Genomic DNA, 22,327 nt, shown 5'->3' on the forward strand with positions numbered 1-22,327 from the left:
ATATGTTGTCATATCATTTCCGGCAAGAGATAAGAGGATGATCTAGCTCATTCTCTCTTGTTTCCGGTGATGGATGTAAAATTGCTCAATCTTCAATGAATCTTGACGAGAATTTTGGTCTTTTGAAACGGAACGGATAATTCACCAATCATTACACAACTCTAGATTTTGGGACACTCCACAGCCTGAACTAAGTTAAAAGAGGGGCTTGCCTCTATTGCTGGTACTCTACTACAAAATCAAGAAACCTTTTAGAGCGAAAATTTGTTTGAAAATTAGTTTTCAGCTGCTCTAATACACCATGAAAGTGAAATCTCGGTAGGATCGATAGTTTTAGTGACGTCATGTGAAAATCGATTGGCCATGTATGAAATACATCACGACTTGCAGCATTATTGCACAGGAAGTCAGACCACGGGAAAGTCGTTGTAAGTGAACATTTTTCGTTTAAAGGATGTCTTTGTTTGGTGAATACCCATGCATCAATGAGACCATTCCACCGAGTTACATTTCGTATACCACCGCGACAGTATCTGTCGTCATGAGTTTAGTGACCATGACTGGAAACATTCTCGTCGTCTTAGCCATCTTCATTGACCCGAACAGAGATCTCAAATCGCCGTTTAACTACTTTGTTGCGAACTTAGCCTTCGCTGATCTTCTGGTGGGATTTGTAGTGGATCCATTGTCGGTAGCGTTTCATTTAAGCGAAGGAATTGCGAAGAAGTACCCGACTGAACTGGTGTACATCCACATTCCGTACTTTGTTTCGTCCACAGCCTCCGTGCTCAGTCTGGCTGCTTTGACAGTGGATCGCTTTTGGGCAATAACATCTCCACTTTCTTACAGAGTAAAACTGAGTGCTAAGCGAACTGCATTTGTGGCTGCGGGGATTTGGGCCTTCTCGCTTAGCTTTCCCTTTATATACCTCCTCACTGGATACTTGACGTACTCGTTTGTCTTCCTTCATACTGTGATTATCGCTACGTTTCTGGTTATGTTATTGACTTACGTGAAAATATTTCGCGTGTTTAGGGATCAGGTTAAACAGTGGGACTCGTTGGATCACGCGAACTCTGACAGTCAAGCCAAGAGACAGGCCATAAGATGGGAACAGAAAGTAACCAAGACATTTATGATAATGCTTGCCTTATTTTTGGCATGTTATCTTCCTTCTTGTGTTTGTATTTACATCACCAATCTTTGTTCAACGTGCAGCTGTAATTTTATTCACTGGGCAAGAGATGCCCACTTTCTTTTGATTTTGGCTAATTCTGGCGTGAATCCGTTTGTTTATGCGTGGCGATTTGAGAATTTCAGGAAGGCCATTGCCAAGCTCTTCCGCAACATCAAGTGTTTCGGCCATTCGAGAAGCAGGAAAGTTGACTTCAACAATTTGGCCATGGAAAGTACCTCAAGTTCTCAGTCGAATTAAGAACTTGTCAGTCCATGCTTGTTAGATTGGAGATACAGAGGGTTAATAGTGTCAGCGACGCAGGCTAGACTGGCGAGTAAAAGTATCACTATACTCTCCTTTTATTTCCAATCACAGGCTGCGCAAGCTTAGGAATATGGTCGCATTTATATATTGACGTTGTAATTTGAGCATCACCATACCTTTCGGTGATTTTCCCTCAGTATTTACCTAGGGGCTCTTTATTCAATTACCATAGATAAATTCCTGTACAGAAATTTATAGTTTACGCTGCCTTAAAAACCTCAAGGGGGGGCGCGCCGGGGGGGGGAGGTACTCCGTATATGAAAGAGGTGGGGATGCTCGTCGTCTCACTTAAGGGTGTAAATTTCGGATTTTGCTCTCACTTAGGATGTTCTGGGCAAAACGCCATCATATTTAGTTGTGAAGGTCTCGTTCAGGGTAGAACGCGAAAAAGTATAAAGGTATATATATTGTCTGTGTTTTAACATGGTTTCTTTAAGGGGTCAAAAAAAGCTTGGGCCACGCCCAGATCGGTCTCCTTTAGGGGTTTAATTCAAAATTTCCGACGAGCATCCCCACCCCTTTCATATGCGGAGTCCCCCCGGGCATTAACCCCTATCGTGACCATCAAATTACAACAACAACAACAACAACAACAACGACAACAAGTTTATTTCAAATTAAATATAGCTTACAAAGCTTGTGCCCGCAATTAGCGAAGGCTATTCGAGGGGGGTACAAGAGAAAAAAAGAAAATTGTATAAATATATATATATATATGTTAAACGAACAATCCTAGAAGCAATCTAGTTTGTCCGCTCCAATATCTGCTTGGTTGGCTTACATTCCGATCTTGGGGATCTATTGTCCGTTATCAGTGACCTGTGACTCACCCGGGGTGACTCATAACTGCCCGCGTCAAAAATTGCCTGTGCAGCAAGTCGGGCAGTTGTCTGTCAGTTGCCGACATTTAAACTTTTTGCTATTTCAGTGATCAGCCAGTCACCAACCTAACCACTGGGAACCATCACCCATTTCTTAACTTTCTGTTAGTTTAACTTAATGTTAGTTTATTTGCAAGCTGTGAAAGCATGTATTTATTAAATGATGGATCCTGCGGATACACAAGAAATCCACGTATCCTGACGTACACCATCGTATTTAATATTTTTCAACACTTCTCCATCCCATTTTAGTAGATGTAGCCAATATTAATCATTACTTATTCTCACTGAAGAAAAGGCCTGAAAAATCATTGCCATGATCTATTATAAAAAATATCCGATCCCTATTTAAAAGGTCGTACATCAAGGACAAGTCATGGAAAATCAACCCTATTGTTATCTTCGCTACAGCGAATTATTTAATCAGGAAAGGATAGACTGCATTTGTTTTTAATAAAAGTTATCCGTTTGACCTGACTTTGTCGTTATTTCTGTTTTTTATCGTTCACATTGCCTTGATATCACTAAAGAATTACTTATTACTAAACAGAAACATTGATCTCGTGGGTCGACTCCTCAAGTACCCAGCGAACACAGAGTCTCCTTCGACTGATCTAGAAAAGATCGAAGCGACTCTGCTAACAGGGTACTCCTCAGGACACCGACCCAATGAAATATAATGAGCCTTGTTATGGGGACGTAAGTCCAAATCCTCTTTAGACCTCTTTGAGATATTCGATATTCTACTCAAACACTCTCTTACAATCGAAGACTCCCAGCGTCATTGTAGGAATTTCTAACGTAGGTAATACCCTGTTGCAGGAATATAGTACAGTACTTGAATCGATCCGAGTAGTGTTTATGGACAGGTAAAAGAGGGTCACCATAGGGTTTTTTAGTCCCGTCATCCTGATCTAATTTTTTCCTCTGTCCCGTAATGGTTTAGCCTGCGAAAACATCCGTTTCTCCTCGCTCTTCGCCGCTGGGGACGTTTCGCGAAACGTCCCAGGCGGCGAAGAGCGAGGAGAAACGGATGTTTTCGCAGGCTAGTAATGGTTATTTTCGGTATCCCGCATGCCGTGCCCTGGGTGCCATGCACACTTTCTTTTTTTAGTAGTAATTTTACATTATCTACTACTTTACAGTCTCTTCGAAGTCAATATTCCGTGTTTATTTTATTCTTGTTGTTGGAGAGGTTTTCTTAAATATTCTTGCTCTATAATATCAAATGAGGTTCAGTGAAATGTTTCTACGTCATCATTGCCAAGCCCTTCACAATATTTCCAAGTTAGCTAGACATTTTTTCTCTAATACTGATTTCTTTGCTACAGCTGTAGGTTCTTAAACTGTAACCAAAACAAACTTGGTGTCAACACGTGGTTTTAGGCTACCATACACCGAAGACCAACCGGGCAAACTTAGAAACTAATATAGTAGCACTAGCACTTTACCTGTCACTGCCTAGAGGGAACCCGGTAATTATTGGTGATTGACGAAAGTGGCCTATTCTTTGAAGAACACTCTTCCAACCAGATCAATATATGCATGAAAGTCGTAATATGATTCAGCATTTTATATATCTACATTCATTTCACTATCGAACCAGTGAAGCCACTACTACTTTCAAGCTTCATTTCAACAAACGCTTTTCGTCGTCTACCGCCGGAAAACAATGTCACTTTTTGGAAAATATCCGTGCGATAGTGTACCTCATCCACCGAGTTACATGTCCTTCACGACAGCCACAATCTCAGTCTTTATGGGTTTGGTGACCATAACAGGAAACCTTCTAGTCGTGTTAGCCATCTTCATCGACCCAAACAAAAATCTTAAATTCCCGTTTAACTACTTTGTTGCCAACTTAGCCTTCGCCGATCTTCTGGTGGGATTCGTGGTGGATCCAATTTCGGCAGCGTTTCATTTAAGCGAGGGAATTACGAAGAAATATCCTACTGAACGGGTGTACCTCCACATTCCGTACTTTGTTGCGTCCACAGCCTCTGTGCTCAGCCTGGCTGCCTTAACCATGGATCGATTTTGGGCAATAACATCTCCTCTGTCTTATAGAATAAAACTGAATCTTAAGCGAACTGCGTTCATAGCAGGGGGAATTTGGACCCTTTCGCTTAGTTTTCCATTTATATACCTCCTTACTGGATACCTAACGTACGCGTTTGTTTTCGCTCACACTGTTATTATCGCTACATTTTTACTCATGTTATATACTTATGTGAAAATATTTCGCGTGTTTAAGGATCAGGTTAAACAGTGGGACTCGTTTGATCGGACTAATTCTGACAATAAAGTCAAGAGACAAGCAGTAAAATGGGAGCAGAAGGTAACCAAGACCTTTATGATTATGTTGGGGTTATTTTTGGCATGCTATCTTCCTTCATGTGTTTGTATTTACATCACCAATCTTTGTTCAACGTGCAGCTGTGATTTTGTTCACTGGGCAAGAGATGCCCATTTTCTTTTGATTTTGGCAAATTCAGGAGTGAACCCGTTTGTGTACGCGTGGCAATTTGAGAATTTCAGAAAAGCGATTATCTTCCTCCTTTCCAAAGTCAAGTGTTCTGGGCATTCCAGAAGGGGAAGATTTGCTCCTGTCTCTAACAGTTTGACCATGGAGACTAAAATAAGTTCTCAGTCGAAGTAAAAACGTGCTCCATCCTGGTGGAGACTTACAAAAAGGCTCGCCTTTCCTGCTTATTTGTCTTTAGTTTCTCTCTTCGGATGTGGACCATATTCTTCCTAATCAGTTTTTGTGTCCTCATGTGGCAAGAATTACAGGTGCTTGGTGCCGTCTTTTTGGCTTTTTTGGTTCTAGCCTGCGTGCAGATGTTCTCTAAAGTATATTTCATTTGTTGCTAGCGGAATAGGGACGAAAAGTTCCTTTTTTTTCGTGAAACAAACGAAACAAAAGACTTCTGCACGCAGCCATCTGTAGTTCATGACCCCTTTTACCTTATGCCCTTTTATGCTTATGTCCTTAATGAGTTGTCAATATTTCGGTTTCGATTAGGTTACCACCGTTTTGTTCAGTCAATTCACTTCCCTGCCTGGCAAGCCCTGCATATTAGCACTTATCAAGGGCAACTAACGACGCAGGTTTCCTCTTAAATCATTGAAAACACTTTTTAGGCTACCTAGAGTACTTTTATATCACTACAAATGCATTCTAAGGCCCAGTTCAGACGTCGTGCTTCTGCCGTGCCGAACTGAATTGTAATTTGGTTCGACTGTAGCACGGCAGGAAAACAACTTTGATTCAGACGTCTTGCCAGAGTCGAACCAAATTCAGGATTTACTGATGCCTCGTAAAATCAGGGCTCGACGTTGCGACCCGTGGGGTCGCCAATGCGACCAGCTTTTACTCAGTGGCGACTAAATTTTCACGCCTGGTCGCCAACCTGGCCCCCAAGATAGGTGACTTTCTTCTTTGGGTAAACGTACACTAATGATAATTTGTTATCCTTTACACAACTAACGGATAGCTAACGGTTTTTCTAACGCTCTAACGTTTTGCCCAAACGCTCTAATGGTTTGTCTTAACGTTTTAACGATTTGTCTAAAGGCTTTAACGATTTCTTCCAACACTCTAATCTACGTTTACTTGAAAGAGGATTGTGAAATGAATGAATTCGACGGAAGACTTTAATCGACTTTCGGACAAATCGATCGCAATTCTCAACAGATCGTCCCGTGTTTCTCCGGGAATGACTTTAAGCGCATCGATATATAAAACAATTTCTTTAAGTCGAACATGTATCTCGATTGCGGACTCGATAACAGATTAGTCTGATAAAAGGTCAAGCTAATCGAAGCTAATCGAGAACGAACGGCGCTTACTTCTCGAGCTTCGCAATTCTTGTAAACAACTTTACGCAAATTTCTGATGAGCGTGACGACGCAAATAAAAGCTCTGCCGTATTTTATTGACTTCTAATTAAGTAAAGTTGAAGTCATGCTGTTTGTCTAACAGACTTCTCGCGAAATCAACTTCTTTGCCCGAAAACATTAGCAACGTTTCCTCTTTCTGGTCTTTCTGAAGACTTTCGATCACGTGTTAGGCAACCGCGCAATAGATGAAGTTTCACCGATGTTCAGTTCTGTACATGCAAATACATGGGACGCAAAACAAATTTTGCAGATTTTGTTCTTTCATAACCCAAATAAGTTTTTTTGTGATTCCTGAATTTTGTTTTTTTAATGTGTATTCCATTTCCTGAACCTTAAGCTTGAATACCTGTTTGAGGAGATTTACGCTTGAATGCGGATTCATTTTACAGAACACCGGCTGGTAATCGAGCGTCAGCGAAAACCATTCGAAAGAAAGTTCAAAGGAAGTCTAAACCATTCATTTTCTGTTAAGGCCAAGTTAAAGATGTTAAGTTTATTTTATCCCATTAGTTCTTAAATATAATTTTTGGCGACTAGAATACTTGTTCTGGCGACCAAAAATGAAAACTTGGGGGCCAGTTGGCCCCAAGATTTTTTTCTGAAAGTCGAGCACTGAAAATGCAGATTTACGAAAAAATAAAGATTGCGTAAATTTGCTTAAAGTTGTATGACCAACTTTACGCTAGCATTTAAAGTTGTTTAAAGGTGATTAAAGGTCACTTTACACGGTCGGTACGTAAAGTTGTCGTAAAGATAGAGTAAAGGTGTCGAATCAGCTTTACGCCTGTTTACGTTGCCGCTTAAAGTCCTCTTAAAGGTCAACTTTATACTATGGGGTGTAAAGGCAAAATAAAGGTCGGTAATTTTCGTGTCAAACAGAATATTACTTGGAGGTTAACAATCAAAATTATGGTCGATCTGCTTCAACGGCCAACGCCCGGCCAAGCCAATGACCATTGGTCCAGACAAAATTTCATAATCTCCGAGAATACTTCCCTCCCTTTCTGAGGGATAAATCAGGGTTAACACTGAATGTTTCCGATTTTTGAATGATCCGGATAAGTTCGCGCAAAATTTCCCCATAAAGGATTAAACCATGGCCAAATTGCTAAAATTATTTAAATTCAGTAAGGCACCCACACAACGAATTGGAAAAGCAACTTGATTGTAAATTCTTTATTAGGGATTTGCCGCCTGGTTTTCTAAAATCAAATTTCTACCTGTAATGAATTGTTGTACATAACTTGTTTTAAATCGTACATTATCGACGAAAACCTTGGAGACACAAGGCTGCAATACGTTTATCAGAAACTCCATTTAAAATTTTTACCCTGCTTTTCAAAAGTCTCAAAACTTAATGGAAAGATCTAGGAATAGGACTAACCACTAGTTTTTCCTCTCCGCTTAGCTCAGCTAAAGAACATGCAAATCTTTGTGCTATCCGTTGCACTGGAACAAATAATGCAGGCCCACAGGGTGCATATCTTTTTTTCCAAACAAGAACAGGTTTCCCATAATAATCTTTTTCCTGGTCAGCTTGATACCACCAAACAACAGCAAATGCATGTTGATGGCACTGGTCATTAATCTTTACACTGTGCATGAAATAAAAGAGAACAACTCCAGGTCTTTTAGCGGAGGTGAAATCAATGGAACCATCATCACCAGTCCAAGAGGCCATTATTCGTGCTGATCGTAGGTTTCGACAATCCATCTTGGAGCCAAATTTCTCAGTTCCAAGTTTGACATTAGAATACTTCCGTGCAATGTTTGAGGTGACCTCAACCAATTGTCCAGGATATAATGTCTTATAACATTCAAGAAGTGTCCTCAGTTCATCAACACTGAATACAAAGTGCTTAAATGAGTTTGGAAAACCAACTAGGGAAAGGTCTGACCACTGAATGTCTCCCAGCGTTAGACAGCAAGCACTTTTGACTAGCTTGGTAGCATTCCTCACGATGAGACCTTCCACTGACTCTGTTCTTTCCTGACTGAAAAATGGCAGAAAGGTATCTTGAAACTTGTCAGGAAAGTTCACATCCCAGACAAACCGACTGGTCTGAAGTTTACGCATTAATTGTATCTCAACAGATCTTCCATTTACTTGCATCCCTCCAAGAATCCCATTAAAACGTTCGAAGCTAAAACACCAAAACGCATGCACGGGTCCACATTCCGACAGGCAATCTTTTAAATGACAGTGAAGATGCATATTTGGTGTGACAGCTTTTCTCCCATACAACTGTTCGATACGCTCTCCAAACTTAACAAAAAGCAGATCAGCCTTAAGAATGTCAGTCCTTGTTAAAACTGGAGAACACAAATACTGGCATGCAAGAACAAATGTCTGCCAGCATTTTAAGTGATTTTCTGGCAACAGACTCTTCAAACAGAACAATGAATAAATCAAAGTCCAGTTCTTCCACTGCGATGCCGTATAGCTGCCATAATTTGATGCAATTCGGTGTGGTAACCGCCCAATTCCAGTGCCAATATCAAATGAATTAATCCGGGTTTCGATAACCTTAAGGTCCTTCTTTGTCAAATAATTGTTCTTTATCCATAACTTAAAAACATGCTTTGCAGTTCCCAGAAACAAATTATGCATGGGGTCAATAGCAGTGAATTTGACAGCATCAAAGTATTCAAGTTCTAAGAGACAGCTGTAGTAAACACCATACTTTGTTGCTAATAGCTCATGTTTGGTTTTTGTTGGTGCTTTTCTCACCATTTCTGCATGTCTTCGATGGCTGCTATTGTGACGAGGTGGCCACATATTCCTGTCAAACCCAGAATAGTCTCTTTTCTCACCAAAATTCCCAGGAAAGAACTTAAAACACTTGGAACATCCCCGATGTGCAGAGTGTCCTTTGAATCCACAGAGCTTCCGCACAGCTGGAAGATCAGCTGAAGCAAGGAGAAGAGCACCCCGGTAAGTTAATGGTTCAGGACATTGGCTTGTCATAAGTTTTACTCCTTTCCACAATGCTTTTAATTCATCAACAATGGGTGCTAAAAATGTGTTAAGTGACTTGGGCTCTTTGTTCATTTCTGGAATAATACCTGCCACTATAATGTTCTCCCATTTAAATCTTTGCTCTCTTGGTAGATTAAGGAGAACCAAGTAGATAACACCAACAGATCTATCATTTCTACCTTTGAAAGGTTGAAACCAGTCAACATTTATTGCAAAAGCAAGACTCCTTGGGGCATTCAAAAAGTCATCTCCTTTGTATGTAAGAAAGTCACTCCAGATACTACCATCATAAACATCTGCCACAATGTTTTCTTCCACTTGATGTTCATGCCATTGTTCACACATTTCAGGAACCCCTGGCCTTTTAAGTAATCGCTCAAGCTGTTCAATGACACTGTTGAAACAGTATACTTTGAATGGGTAGAAGCATACTTTACCACTGTTTAAGATCACCTTCCGTGCTAAAGGTTCTCAACATTCCCCTTTCTGGCCTCTTTTAAAAGGACGCGAAGTGCATATGCTAGATACAGTCCTTCCTCCCACCTGTCTTGTGCAGTTTTCCAAATCGTAGAGTGAGGAACATTTTGGGCAAACAGCAAATTTCACAAAGTTGTCACGCTTCAACTTGACAAATTTTTGAAGGAGATACAACGAACTTGGGAACATTACTGCCATCTGACACAGGTATTCACATTTGCAGGTTACACCAATAGTAAGAAAAAACTGGAAAATAAATCGCAGTAACCATTCCAAGCCATTATCACTTATTTTGCAGGAAGCCTGCCAAAGTAGCAAAAAATACACAAGCCACTGGAGCAAAATAGTGATTGACCTGCATAGACGACTGGTGATGTGTAGGTTCTGGAAGAGGTTCATCACTTCCAATATCTTGAAGTACTTCCTCTTCTTTTTCGGTCCACATGTCACTTTCTTCTTCATCACTGGGACTGCAGTCCTTACCATCTAATCCATTTTCCATATCTTCAGATGAAGTGTCAGTATCTTCTTCTGAGGAATTAGAACTGGAGATACAGGCCTAAAAAAAGTTAAGTGGGGTTGTTCAGTATACAGTGATAATCTATTACACAGTTTCCAATTCAGCAACCAGTCACCAAAAAATTGTCCCTAAATCACTGCAAACAGTACCTATTAATTTAAATATCTATTTGCCCATTCCTCAAGGGGTTGTCAAAAATATAGAGGTTTGACTAAATTGATTGCTATCTCATGAAATGAGGTGGACAACTTACCTCATCACATTTATTTTTTTCACCATCATCATTCATTACAGTTAGGAATTCTTCATCGTCACTAAACAACTCCTTGTAGTCAACATGGCAACCTGTGTCCAAACAAAAACAGTAATTCAAAAGTGGATACAGTGACATTTAAGCTTGTATTAAGTGAAGACGCATGGGGCCTTGATAGGTTCACTTAACAGAAATGCTCACTGTATGCAGGTTTGTTGTACTCAAAATATCACCAGATTAGATCATGACATACTGACAGTCCTGTCTGCTTAGTATAGGATCTGCTTGATATACAAACTGAAGGTCACAGGGTAATAAGTTTCTCCCAGGCCTTCTTCAAGAAGACACCTCAGCCCTAACCCCTTCTACATATTTAACAAATAATCAGGATACTTTTAGTAAAAGTAACCACAAGAAAAGCCATTAGTACTTCAAAGCTAAGTATCCTTTACAAAGCAAGTTTATCAACCACTATTTGAGGGATATCCTTACAAAAAAATGCGAAAAAAGAAAATAGAATCACTCACATTTTTTGACACAAAACGTGGAACAGCTAAATTCTTTTGAAAAAGTCTGTAGTATAATGAGGTAACACTTAAGGCTCCAAATACCACATTTTACAATACCCTCAAAAGATTTAACTTGGAAAGAAGATCAATGCATTTCCCTTTGGTGATCATTTTTATTAATTCTCATAAGTTTCTTTAAATCACAGAGGACGAAACTGATTTTGGTCTCTCTGCTTTCAATTTTACACCCAGTAGAGCAAGCAGGCAGCATGCTTGTCAGGTCAGTTTTGCCGTTTCCAGATTTGGTGGACATGAGAAAGTGGCAGAAGTCACACATGGGTTGCCAGTGATTATATTATGTAAAACCAGTTGAGACAATTTACTGCATTTTCAATTGTCAAATCAATAGTTCAGAAGTTGGATGTTTGCTTGCATTTCACTGGCCAAATTTTTTTTTTGAGTTTGATTTTGTGAAACTTTTTGTGGCAATCAAACACTGGGGAGACATGATTAAATTTGATTGACTTCAATTACGAATGTTCTATTTTAGTAAAATCCATCTTCTCCCACCTCCCCGTGGGAACGCAATCTCGCCAAAATACATTAATATAATTTATGAATTTTGTTTAGCGCGGCAGAAGCACGACGTTTGAATCGCTGCAGTGCCAGAGTCGTGTAGCACGGCAGCGCTTGTCGAACTTAATTGCTTGCCGAACTTAATTCAAAAGTTTGATTCAGACGCCGTTCTTCTGCCGTGCATCTGTCAGGAATTTAGTTCGGCACGGCAGAAGCACGACGTCTGAATATTCTTGGTTTTCACATGACGTCACCAAAATTCAAACTAAGAAACTACCGCTTCTTCTGAGTTTCTACTTTCATGTAATAATAGACCACCTTAAAACCTTTATACAAACAAATTTTAACCGGCGGCCGGCAAAGCCGCTTATGTGAGCTTATGTGGGTTAAAAACATTACGGATTGTTGGAGATTTTGCTATCTAAACATTCCTTGTCTTATAGAATAAATATTGCTTTAATCTTTAATTATGAGTTCTGCAAGCGAAGAATTCACGCATAAGTAGGAAAACTCAACAACAGATGTTTCTGTTGGTTTCCGGCGGCCATATTTGGGTCATATTTGTGCCCCTGAAAGGGACACAAGCATGGCGTCTCCATACTGAAAGCTTTATAAATCAGGGTAAAACGTTTTTCCGAATATCTCGCATATTAGTGAACTATTGCATAGACCTGATTCTTGGCAAGGCTTTTTGTATATTTATCTTTTTTCATTTCCCAGATTCTAGACTTTCTGTATTAAAAGGTTTCCAGTTTTATTTCTGCTTTCTGGCACGTGAGTGAAAGCCGAGAATAAAGTCTTCATCTGTTCAGTCATCCGAGGGCAACTTGAGTCTTTTTGAAATTACAAGAGCTTCAGTTTTATTTCAGGGGCACCCAACGTCAATTTTCGGAAAATATCTGTTCGGAGGACGATTTGAGATCTAGAATTTTCGGAAAATTTGTTGTAAAATTTCTTGCTTGCCTGCCTCTCCTAGGATTTTCGAACATCTAAAAAATGGTATAATTGCCCATTTTTAACGGATTTTTACCCTAAAAAGGTCACCTAGAACTTTCGGGAGCCTTGTTTCTTGCTGAAATTTTCGAAAAGGTAGGTTTTGATCCCTATAATTTTTTGGATCACTAGACTTTAGCTAGGAAATCGGTCGAACAGATGAAAAATTTTTAGGGGATAAAAATATGCCTATATACTAAAATACGTTTAACAATGCTATGTTTAAGTGGTTTTGAACTACATTCTCGTTGGGCGCCCCTATTATTTCCTTTACGAAGGTTCGAAACATTTTCCTGACTCCTTTCTTTAAGGTGAAAGTATTATAAATATTCTTGATTAAACTAATATATTTTTATTTAGTTATTTATTCCATGTAATCTTTTTTCTTCCAATTCACTCCGTTTAATCTCTTTTTCTGCTTTGAGTTTTACGTGCAATAAAACTTAAAAAAATAATAATAATAAAGATAATAAAAAAAAAAAAAAATTGAAATAAATAAAAGAATTTTCTAGATTCCTTTCTCCATCAAATGTTTTAATTATAAAACTTTTAGCTTTCCATTCATCTACGAAAAATAGCCCAACCTGGGGAGTGAAGTGTGAAATATTAAACTTCAGAAAATCGTAGGGAATTTATTAGATAAGCTTCGAAAATGTACATGAATGGAACGGTCATCTAGCAGTTTTTAGCCGTCTTTAAGTAGTAGAAATTCTAGGCAATATTTGCCTCTCCGAACAGGTATTTTACCGAAAAAAGTGGCTGGGTGCTTCTGACGTTTAGGCCGTTAGTCGACTCATTTTTAGTGAGTACCCTGAGAATACAGATGTATATCTGCCTCTCACAACGTCGTTCTTCGTTCGTAGCTGGGGACGTTTCGCGAGAAAGACTGAAAGAGCCAATTTAAATTTGTGATTGGAAGTGCAACTTCAGACAAAAAACTAAAATAGAATAAATAGGGAAAAATAATCACTGAGGAATGTCACATTTAAAAACACTTAATGACAGGTCCCGAGGGAAACAGTCAACTTCGTTTCCCGAGGCGGAGCCGAGCGAAACATTGAGATGCAAGGGAAACATAATTAGCTCTATTAATCCTTTATTAAGTCCCCCGGGGGGCTCATTTATTTCAAAACACATTTTAAGGGTGGACTTAATAGAGACGGGGGCTTATTTTATTAAGCAAAGACCCTCTTAGTTCTCCATAAAGAACTCCAGGAGAACTCGAATACAGCTCAACCACAAGAAGTTAGAGGTCATGCAGTCGAGGATCAAAAACAAATCCGAACTTCCAGTTTGTGAATAAATCACCCCGGATCAGTCCACAGGAATGAGTGCGATCGTTTTTAAAATATCTCCAAGGGGACAGATATCTCGCTATTGAATCATCTTTGTTCGTATGAGTAGCGCTGTTGTTGGACATTGTTTTATGGTCTTGGGTTCAGCGCAGGCTACTGTAGACTTTTGGGCATCAGTCAAACATCAAATTCGTCGCAATGAAATGCATGTTAAAATATACCCCACTAGCCTCGTACGCCGGCGTTTTTAGGGGATACGTATTTCTTCTCTCCTAAAACCCGACTAGCTCCCTTAAAAAGCTAGTCTATTACACAGCCGTTTTTAGTATCGTCACGCAACGCTCACACCAAAAACGGCTGTGTAGCAGTATTAAAAGCCAGTGTGGGATGGTAATATCACACTGCGAACGAAGAAGTATTTTCGGTGTTGCCGAAAATACGTCTGTGTTCACACGGAAATTATGTTGATGTAAAAATTTAGTTTTTGAGCTAACATAAGCGTTAATTTTATAACGCTTTTATAGACTTTGCTGTCGTACTTAAAACATAAAGAATCATCTCTAGGCCATCTCCTTCACAAAACAAGTTTCCTCGAAGCCCAAAGCTAGCCGGCGTCAATATCAGCCGTGTTTTTTTATAATCAAGAGAAGACTCTTGTTATCATTGACCACGTACAAGAGCACTCAGTCATCCCCGGCGGGGGAGGAGGGGGGGGGGGGGCACTCAAGGGAAGTTTGGGTAGCCGGGTGTGCCGTCGAAACCTTGAAAACATCTTCACTTCTCTACCCTTATGAAGTCAAGGGATCTGACATGTTACGGATGATGACCCTTATTCGTTTCGTTTTGCATACGAAAGTTAATTAAGTTATTTTTCAAACTTAGCGTGTCATGGAATTAGATTTTTGGGACAAAAAAAGGAGACCACTTAGGCCTGTTTCAAACGTCGTGCTACTGCCGTCACACTAAGCCAGTCTGTATGAGTGCCCCAGGGGGGCCTCATCCAGTCACACAACAATCATTCGTACCAGTTCCACTCGTGTGTTCAACATCCGACCTAATTCATCATCACATGAGTGACTGTGGGCTGTTTGAAGTTACGTTTTAGTACAGTTTGAATCTCCCATCTGTGTCTGCAATAACCGATGTCTTTATTTGGTGAATATCCTTGTGATCATGTTCCCTATCCGCCGAGTTACATCTCTTTTACAACAGCGACAGTGTCTTCCGTTTTGTGTTTGGTAACCATAACAGGAAACATTCTCGTTGTGTTAGCCATCTTTATCGACCCAAACAAGGATCTCAGATCGCCCTTTAACTCATTTGTAGCCAACTTAGCAATCGCTGATCTTCTGGTTGGATTTGTGGTCGATCCACTGGCGATAGCGTATCACGTGAGCGAGGGAACGGCGAAAAAATACCCAGCCGCTCTTGTCTTCATCCACATTCCTTACTTCGTTTCTTGCACAGCTTCAGTTCTCAGCCTTGGGGCCTTAACAATGGATCGATTTTTCGCACTGACTTCACCGGTGTCTTACCGAACAAAGCTAAATCCTAAACGAGCTAGTTTTGTGGCTGCAGGCATATGGGCTTTCTCCCTTAGCTTTCCTTTTGTGTACATCGTGACCGGATACCTCACCTACTCGTTCGTCTTCATTCACACCGTGATCATTGCCACATTTCTGGTTATGTTACTGACTTACGTGAAAATATTTCGCGTGTTTAAAGATCAGGTTAAACAGTGGGACTCGTTGGATCAGACTAATTCTGACAATCAAGCCAAGAGACAAGCAGTAAAATGGGAGCAGAAAGTAACCAAAACATTTATGATTATGTTGGGGTTATTTTTGGCATGTTATCTCCCTTCCTGCATTTGTATTTACATCATCAACCTTTGCTCATACTGCAGCTGTAATTTGATTCATTGGGCAAGGGATCTTCCTTTCCTTTTTATTTTGGCCAATTCAGCAGTGAACCCGTTTGTTTACGCGTGGCGATTTGAAAATTTCAGAAAGGCAATTGCCAAGCTCTTCTCCTGCCTGAAATGTAGTGGTAGTTCAAGGTCCAGAACAATTTACTTCGACAATTTGGCCATGGAAAGTAGAAGTTCCGGTTCGTAAGCTATCAGGGAACAAAGCACCGGACGTTCTTGTGTACCGTTGTAGTTAACGGCATGGCTGGCCGCGCAGAACTGAAACCATCACGAATGCCGACAGGATAATTCATTTGAAAATGTCTTTCAAAGATTCTACTACGGTTTTAAAGTTCTACCTTAACAAAAGAACATAGAAGGATTGGAAACTGTTATATTGGACATCAAATGTTAAAAATTTTAACCTTGTTCATACTCACGTTTCTGAACCACTGGTTTCGACCTGAAAACTTGCGTTTTGAAGTCTGTGACTGCAGACTTCGGCCTACGACCGAAGATGTGTCGGCCGTCGGCTAACACCGAAAATTCCCGCCGCACGCGATGGTACCCAGGGTATGACTGCAGCCCAAGAACGTCTTGACACGCGCGGTGGCTGTCATGCTGCAAAAATACTTCCGGTTGGCGTTCGCCGTACCAAGAACGTCTGGTGCTTAAGATCCCTATTGCAAACTTGAAGTCCATATCTGGACTCTACCACAGCCGACGTTTCCACATGAACGCGCTGTGAGCATTAGTTATGTTTTAAAAGTCAATATAATAGAGGTTGTGTGAGAGCCTGCTGGCTCCGGACTGTATATGATCAGGGGCACGCGCGAGACGCGTGGAGAGAGAGAGCGAGGAGCTTTCCACTTCCTCCTTCTTGGTTGTGTATCATTTACCGGACTGAAATAATTGATAAGTAAAACAAAGCAAAGATAACAAAAGATGTCAGTGTCTAAAGACCGGAGCATGAATAACAATCTAGATTCCGATATGGGAAAGTCCCTACTTTTCTTCGCACTAAGCGTTCTCTCCACCTGCTTCATTGAGGTCACGTTCCAGAATTTTAGCTTGATTTAGGTTTTAATTTTTGGAGGCCACTATTACGCTTGGATAGTTAAAATGTTAAAGGAAAGGATCTTATGTAGCCCATCCTAGCTGAACAAGGGTTAATTTTTATATTATTTAATAGCATGAACTGAGTGTTGTATGGTAATCGTTTCATTGCGTTAAGCATGAGCAAATCTGTTGTAAATAACCTTATTTAAATGCTGGAGCACATGATAATGGTTGGTATATATTTCTTACCAAAACTAATCTCTGAATATGGGGATGTATAGTTATTTTGACCTAACGAAATTTTCTTCACATATAAGGGCAAGGTAATCAGACCTTAAAATATACCGTTTCCGCCTTGCCTAAGGTTACTGAGGACCAATGAGGGGAACATGTCTACAATGTATTTTGTATTTAAACTGATAAAAGTTGAGCGTGTTTGCCGTAATGAATTTAATTTGGTAATGGCACAAACGATCTATAGTAACTCAGCTGTTTCTCGGGTCATCAGTCGTCTCATATTTACGGATAGTTGCGGCTACCCTACTGCTCGTGGTTAATTTGAAAAGATCTGCTTCGTTAAGCACTTAAGCCGACATTCTCAGAATTACAGTGTAATCCATTCCATGTAAATCACTTCGTGTTTCACTCGAAAACTCTATTTATGTTATTTTGTAATTTGTTACCCACAGAACGACAGAGGTTTGTTCACCCAACTCCACTGTTTTGGAGAAGCTCATTAATAAAGTTATAGCTCCATTTATTCCTCGGACATTCTTTAAGCAAGTTTATTAGTCAAAAAACGTCTTTCCCAAAAGAGGATACATGGTACATTTTAACCTATCCACAAGTGTAAATTTGCTGGAAAACGTCGTTTGAAGTTCTGGTCACTACAAGGGACCAAATCTGCCCACAACCTTTTTTTGACAAATCAAGCATTGCACATCTGCTTTGATCCAAATGACAATGACAGTTTTCAAAGTTTCGGCATGCCCCTTGCAGACTATTATTCCAGCGTTTGCATTCTCTCCTCTCGGCTTATTTCGTTTTTCGTCCGCTGTTTTTAATTTCACTTTTGGGGGGGATTTTATTAGATTTCATTTTGTTGAGAACGGTTTTGCGAAAACTTCAAGGAATGGTGAGAAGGCTAGCCTCTGGACATACGCTCTCACATTCTCCCCTAGTGAAGTACTTGACAACAGCGTTTGACTGACTTGATGCTACAAAACCAGCCATGATGTCAACTGCAAACCAGTCATTATAACACGGCCAACCATAACCTGCAGTACAGTCGTTTTTTCTTTGCACGCGCGAACAATGTTGCTCGCGAAATCGCCATGTTGCTGTCTTAAAATCAAAGATGGCTTTCGCCCGCCCAAAATACGCCTGAAACTCCCGTCCGAATTCGCGATGGCATTGGGAAGAGAGAGGGCAGTCACCGGCCCCTTCGCCAGATCACGGGCGTCTTTTTTTCTCTTGGCTTTTCCACTATCTGAGAGCCTTTCACAGGATAGTCTTTCAACCCACCTCCCTTCTACCCTCAACGGGCTGGCCACCTGTTGGGGGGTGCAGCGGCGAAGAGACGGCTGTCACTTTAGACTATTAAGTTTCTGCAAAACCGCCCACCTTCTCCTCCCCGAAGCCAAAATTTTTCCCTTAGTGAGAAGTTAGTGTTAATGCTGGCTTAGGGGAGGGGTAGGTGGGCAGTTTCCCAGAAACGTGTATGATCGTATATGATCCTTGTCCCCAGTGTCTCTCCTCTCTCCAGGGCAGAGGGCAAAGAAGAGAAACCCTGAGAACAAAGTTAAGGAAGTCCACAATGTTTGAACAAGCATCATAATGTCACCTGAAACGCCTTCAACAAAAGCGATAAGACCGAGGGCCTCTCTGGGAAGTGCTAGTACGTTAATAATCAGAATCTTGTAAAGTTAGGAGGATAGGGGCTCATGGTAAAGTAAGAAAACGTGTGCACAGGCGAGTTACTGCCAGCCCCAAAAGGGCAGTTGCCCAGTGTAGCATCAGGTCAGCGGTTATATCTAGCGCATGCCTACTGGAATAAAGTGTGTTCATTTGCATCCGCCATCTTGAGTGTATGTTGTGTCTTCTCGGAGAACACTTCACCCAGAAACGTATAAAGGCCGATACAGACGAGGGATTTTGCTCCCGGAGCATACTCCAGGGGCACGTTCCGGGAGCAAAGTTCCTCCGTGTGTACCAACTATTTCATGGGTATACTTCATCCTCGGGAACAGAATTTCCACCCCGCAAAATGCTCCACGATATTTAACCGGTTAAATATTTGGGAGCAAGCTCCCGGGCAAATTTAGCGAACTTGAAAACGTTCCCTCGTGTGTACTGACACGTGCAAAATGAGCCTGGAACATGCTCCGGGAGCAAAACCCCCCTTGTGTATCGGCCTTAATGATCCGAAGTTACTTGGACTGTCCTCGGCTAATCGGCGCAAAACGCACCTTATGCTGCAGCTCGTGTTGTCACACTGACACCGAAGCATGTTCATATAACTCCTATTTTAATTAATCTTCATTGGTTACCAGTTGAGTTTAGAATAACTTTTAAAGTCCTTTTATTGGTATACAAGGCCCTTCATGGCCTTGCACCTTCTTATATTTCTGACTTTTTGAATTTTAAAACATACTCTAGGTCATTGCGTTCTTCATGTAAAGAATATTTAGTGGTTCCAAGAAGCAGATTGAAAACATATGGAGACAGAGCTTTCTCTATTGCAGGACCTAAATTGTGGAATGATTTACCTCTAGAGATTAGGAAATGTGCTTCAGTGGCAACTTTTAAGCAATCCCTTAAAACTTTTTTATTTAAGTTAGCATATAGGTTATGAGATTCCTTTCGTTTTAAGATGTTTTTGATTTATATAGTAGATAACTTAGGCTATATTTGAATTATATTGCATATTGTAGATATTTTATAATTTAGATTTTTTTTTATATTCTTTTTTGTAATTAGGTAGCGCTTTGGACAATTATTGGATTTTAGCGCTATATAAATAAAATTATTATTATTATTAAAAGTGTTTTTAATTAATGTAAACTAAGGCTAAAAAAACCACTGCAAAAACCGTGAATGATCAATGTAGCTCAACGTTGGATCAAACAAAATCGTGATTAGTCGAAAAAGATAAAAACTGTTATCTACATGATTCAATGCCGCCTTTGTAATTTGCAATACACTGGGGAAACCAAACGCCGCCTCAAGGGCTGTTTTAATGAACATAGACGCCCTTCACTTAATCCCTCCGGTAGTTACATCCAAACCGCAGTTTCAGAACACTTTCCCAGGAATAGCCACTCTGTTTCCCATTTGTTACTTATCCCAATTGAAACACTTAGATATGAACGCGATTGTCTTAGGAAAGCACGTGAGGAGCACCTCATTCATAAAGCCAAAGCCATCGAGCCTCTGGGAATGAACAAACGTACCGAATAATAATCATTGTGTAATCTTTATCTGTTTTTCGGTTATTTTTCTTAGCAGCCACACCTTACCATGTCATACCAAGTAACTTCCGTTTATTTTTTTTTTACAGTAGTATATATTCTGTATATTCATTGTTTTTCCCAATAAACCTGTTAAAGACTGCTATTGGCCTGTCGAAATATTGTATACCTCAGCCTTTTTCACGTTGTTTGACTAGTCTTTGCAGTAGTCTTTTTGACTTTAACTCCATTTTATTTAATCCAAGGAATAATTATTAACAAACAGCACTTATGTTGAGAGGAAATATTGAAATGTTTTTAAATATTGTATAAACTATTCTAGAATTCTTTTCAGTAATCCACTGAGCTAAATGTCAAACAGTGCTTCATCGAAAATCTTAATCCCAGGTAGCTGTTTTGGAGTATAAATGCTGACATTCATTCGCCCAACTTCCATCATAGGCGGCTCGGGTATCAAGAACTTCCAGTAAGGTAGCTCGCTTAGTTTCCCAGTTCTTGAAATCGAACGTGTTTTGCTAACTGCCCTCCCTGTAGTAGAACGCGCGCCACTTTTTCTTTTACTAAAACAGTTAGGATCCAGTCTGTCACTAGAAAACTTTTCTTGGTTCTTGTTTTCAGCCGTACCGCTCTGAAATGCTGTAGAGATCTTTACTCTTCTGGAGCTTGAAGAGAGCGATTGTTCATTTTTCGATTCCGTCAAATATCTTGATATGCTTGATCTTCGTGAACAGAGAGGAGATGATAACGGTGTTTCAGGAACTGGCGTCTCCGTGGGCGAACTGGTATTCAAAACACGATCGTGAGTTAAACGCATTTTCTCGTCACTGCACTGACTGTTAGGACGTGTTTTTAAACCTGCCGTGCTGTGTGTGAATATAACCGTCGATGGTCTTTTTCGTTGAAGCGGGTCGCAGTCTCTGTACACCGTAAAAGGGGTCTTCAAGTCTCTTTCGGTCTCTTGTGGTACGCATAACACATAAGGAGAAACGCAGATGTCAGGAAAGTTCCGGGTGTGCTCGTCGATAACAAATTGTTGCATTTGTGTTCGGGTGCAGTCGGCACATAACGTAGGACCAAGAACATCGCAGAACTGCCTAGAAAACTCATCTTTATCCGTATGCACTAAGCGATTACAGTAGTGTGATCTGGGAATGAAGCTGGATGAAGATTTGCTTTTGTAAACGCCTTGAGTTGATGCGTTTCCTTTTCTTAGTGAAAAACTTGGAGACGATAACCGGCTCAGGTCGTGTTGAGCTTTGTTGTCGCTTTCCACCCAGTTCTGTTGTTTTACTTCGCTTATTAAACGTTCTCTCATCGATTTTTCTATCTCAGTTTCTTCGACAAAGACATAGGCGTAATCTAGATTTTCGCTTTTCTTCTTTGAAAGTTTCGAATCTAGTGAGCTAGTACTTGATGTCTTCCTTCGAATCCGCGGAGGTTTTTCAACTAGTGAATGAACTGTAAGTCGAAAGCACTGAAGGGGATCTGTAGATTTAGCTTCACGTTTCCCGTCTCCTAGTTTGTAAAGAGCTTCTAAATTCGACAGTTTCTTTCCTGTTTTCACCTTTTGTTTTCTTGCCAGATTTTTGTTGCTCTGCGTAGAAAACCATCGAATTCCATGTGGTGCGGAAGACATTCTTTCTTCGCCCACAGCCATCATTGGCAATCTTTGTTTGTCAGTTCAAAGGAGCTGTTCACACTGCTGATTAAACATTTTGATGTCCACTTCTCTAGTTTAAATATTTACGTTCCGTTTTGAACTGTACAAACAAAGTGATGCACGCTGAGTTAAGTAATCATTCAAATTTTAATTAAAGCAATAACTTGTCGGTCAATCGGCAACAACGGACAGATACCGAACACAAAAGCTTATGTTCTGTAATAACACCTGTTGTACTGTTAATTTTGGCGGATTTGCATTTTCAAGCACTTTTTTGTCATAGGACAAAACATTCCGGTGTATAAAGAAATCCCCTGAGAGTTGTAACGAGTGTTATAGGG

The 22,327-nt window shown here is 40.3% G+C and overlaps 4 protein-coding genes across 4 annotated transcripts; 3 read left to right on the forward strand and 1 right to left on the reverse strand.

The window, feature by feature from the left end:
* Positions 1-362: 362 nt before the first annotated feature.
* Positions 363-1,727, forward strand: LOC140935554 (histamine H2 receptor-like). The gene has a single exon (XM_073385115.1). It carries the CDS (start codon positions 455-457, stop codon positions 1,433-1,435), a length of 981 nt encoding a protein of 326 aa, XP_073241216.1. The 5' UTR covers positions 363-454; the 3' UTR covers positions 1,436-1,727.
* Positions 1,728-4,054: 2,327 nt separating this feature from the next.
* Positions 4,055-5,045, forward strand: LOC140935736 (5-hydroxytryptamine receptor 4-like). Its single transcript, XM_073385304.1, has one exon. The coding sequence runs from the start codon at positions 4,055-4,057 to the stop codon at positions 5,039-5,041; it is 987 nt and encodes a 328-aa protein (XP_073241405.1). The 3' UTR covers positions 5,042-5,045.
* A 9,910-nt stretch (positions 5,046-14,955) lies between these two features.
* LOC140935556 (histamine H2 receptor-like) lies at positions 14,956-16,269 on the forward strand. The gene has a single exon (XM_073385116.1). It carries the CDS (start codon positions 15,031-15,033, stop codon positions 16,003-16,005), a length of 975 nt encoding a protein of 324 aa, XP_073241217.1. The 5' UTR covers positions 14,956-15,030; the 3' UTR covers positions 16,006-16,269.
* Positions 16,270-20,672: 4,403 nt separating this feature from the next.
* Positions 20,673-21,996, reverse strand: LOC140932846 (uncharacterized). Its single transcript, XM_073382349.1, has one exon. It carries the CDS (start codon positions 21,984-21,986, stop codon positions 20,673-20,675), a length of 1,314 nt encoding a protein of 437 aa, XP_073238450.1. The 5' UTR covers positions 21,987-21,996.
* Positions 21,997-22,327: the final 331 nt, after the last annotated feature.

Source organism: Porites lutea, chromosome 4, assembly GCF_958299795.1.
Source record: "Porites lutea chromosome 4, jaPorLute2.1, whole genome shotgun sequence".
NCBI lineage: Eukaryota > Metazoa > Cnidaria > Anthozoa > Scleractinia > Poritidae > Porites > Porites lutea.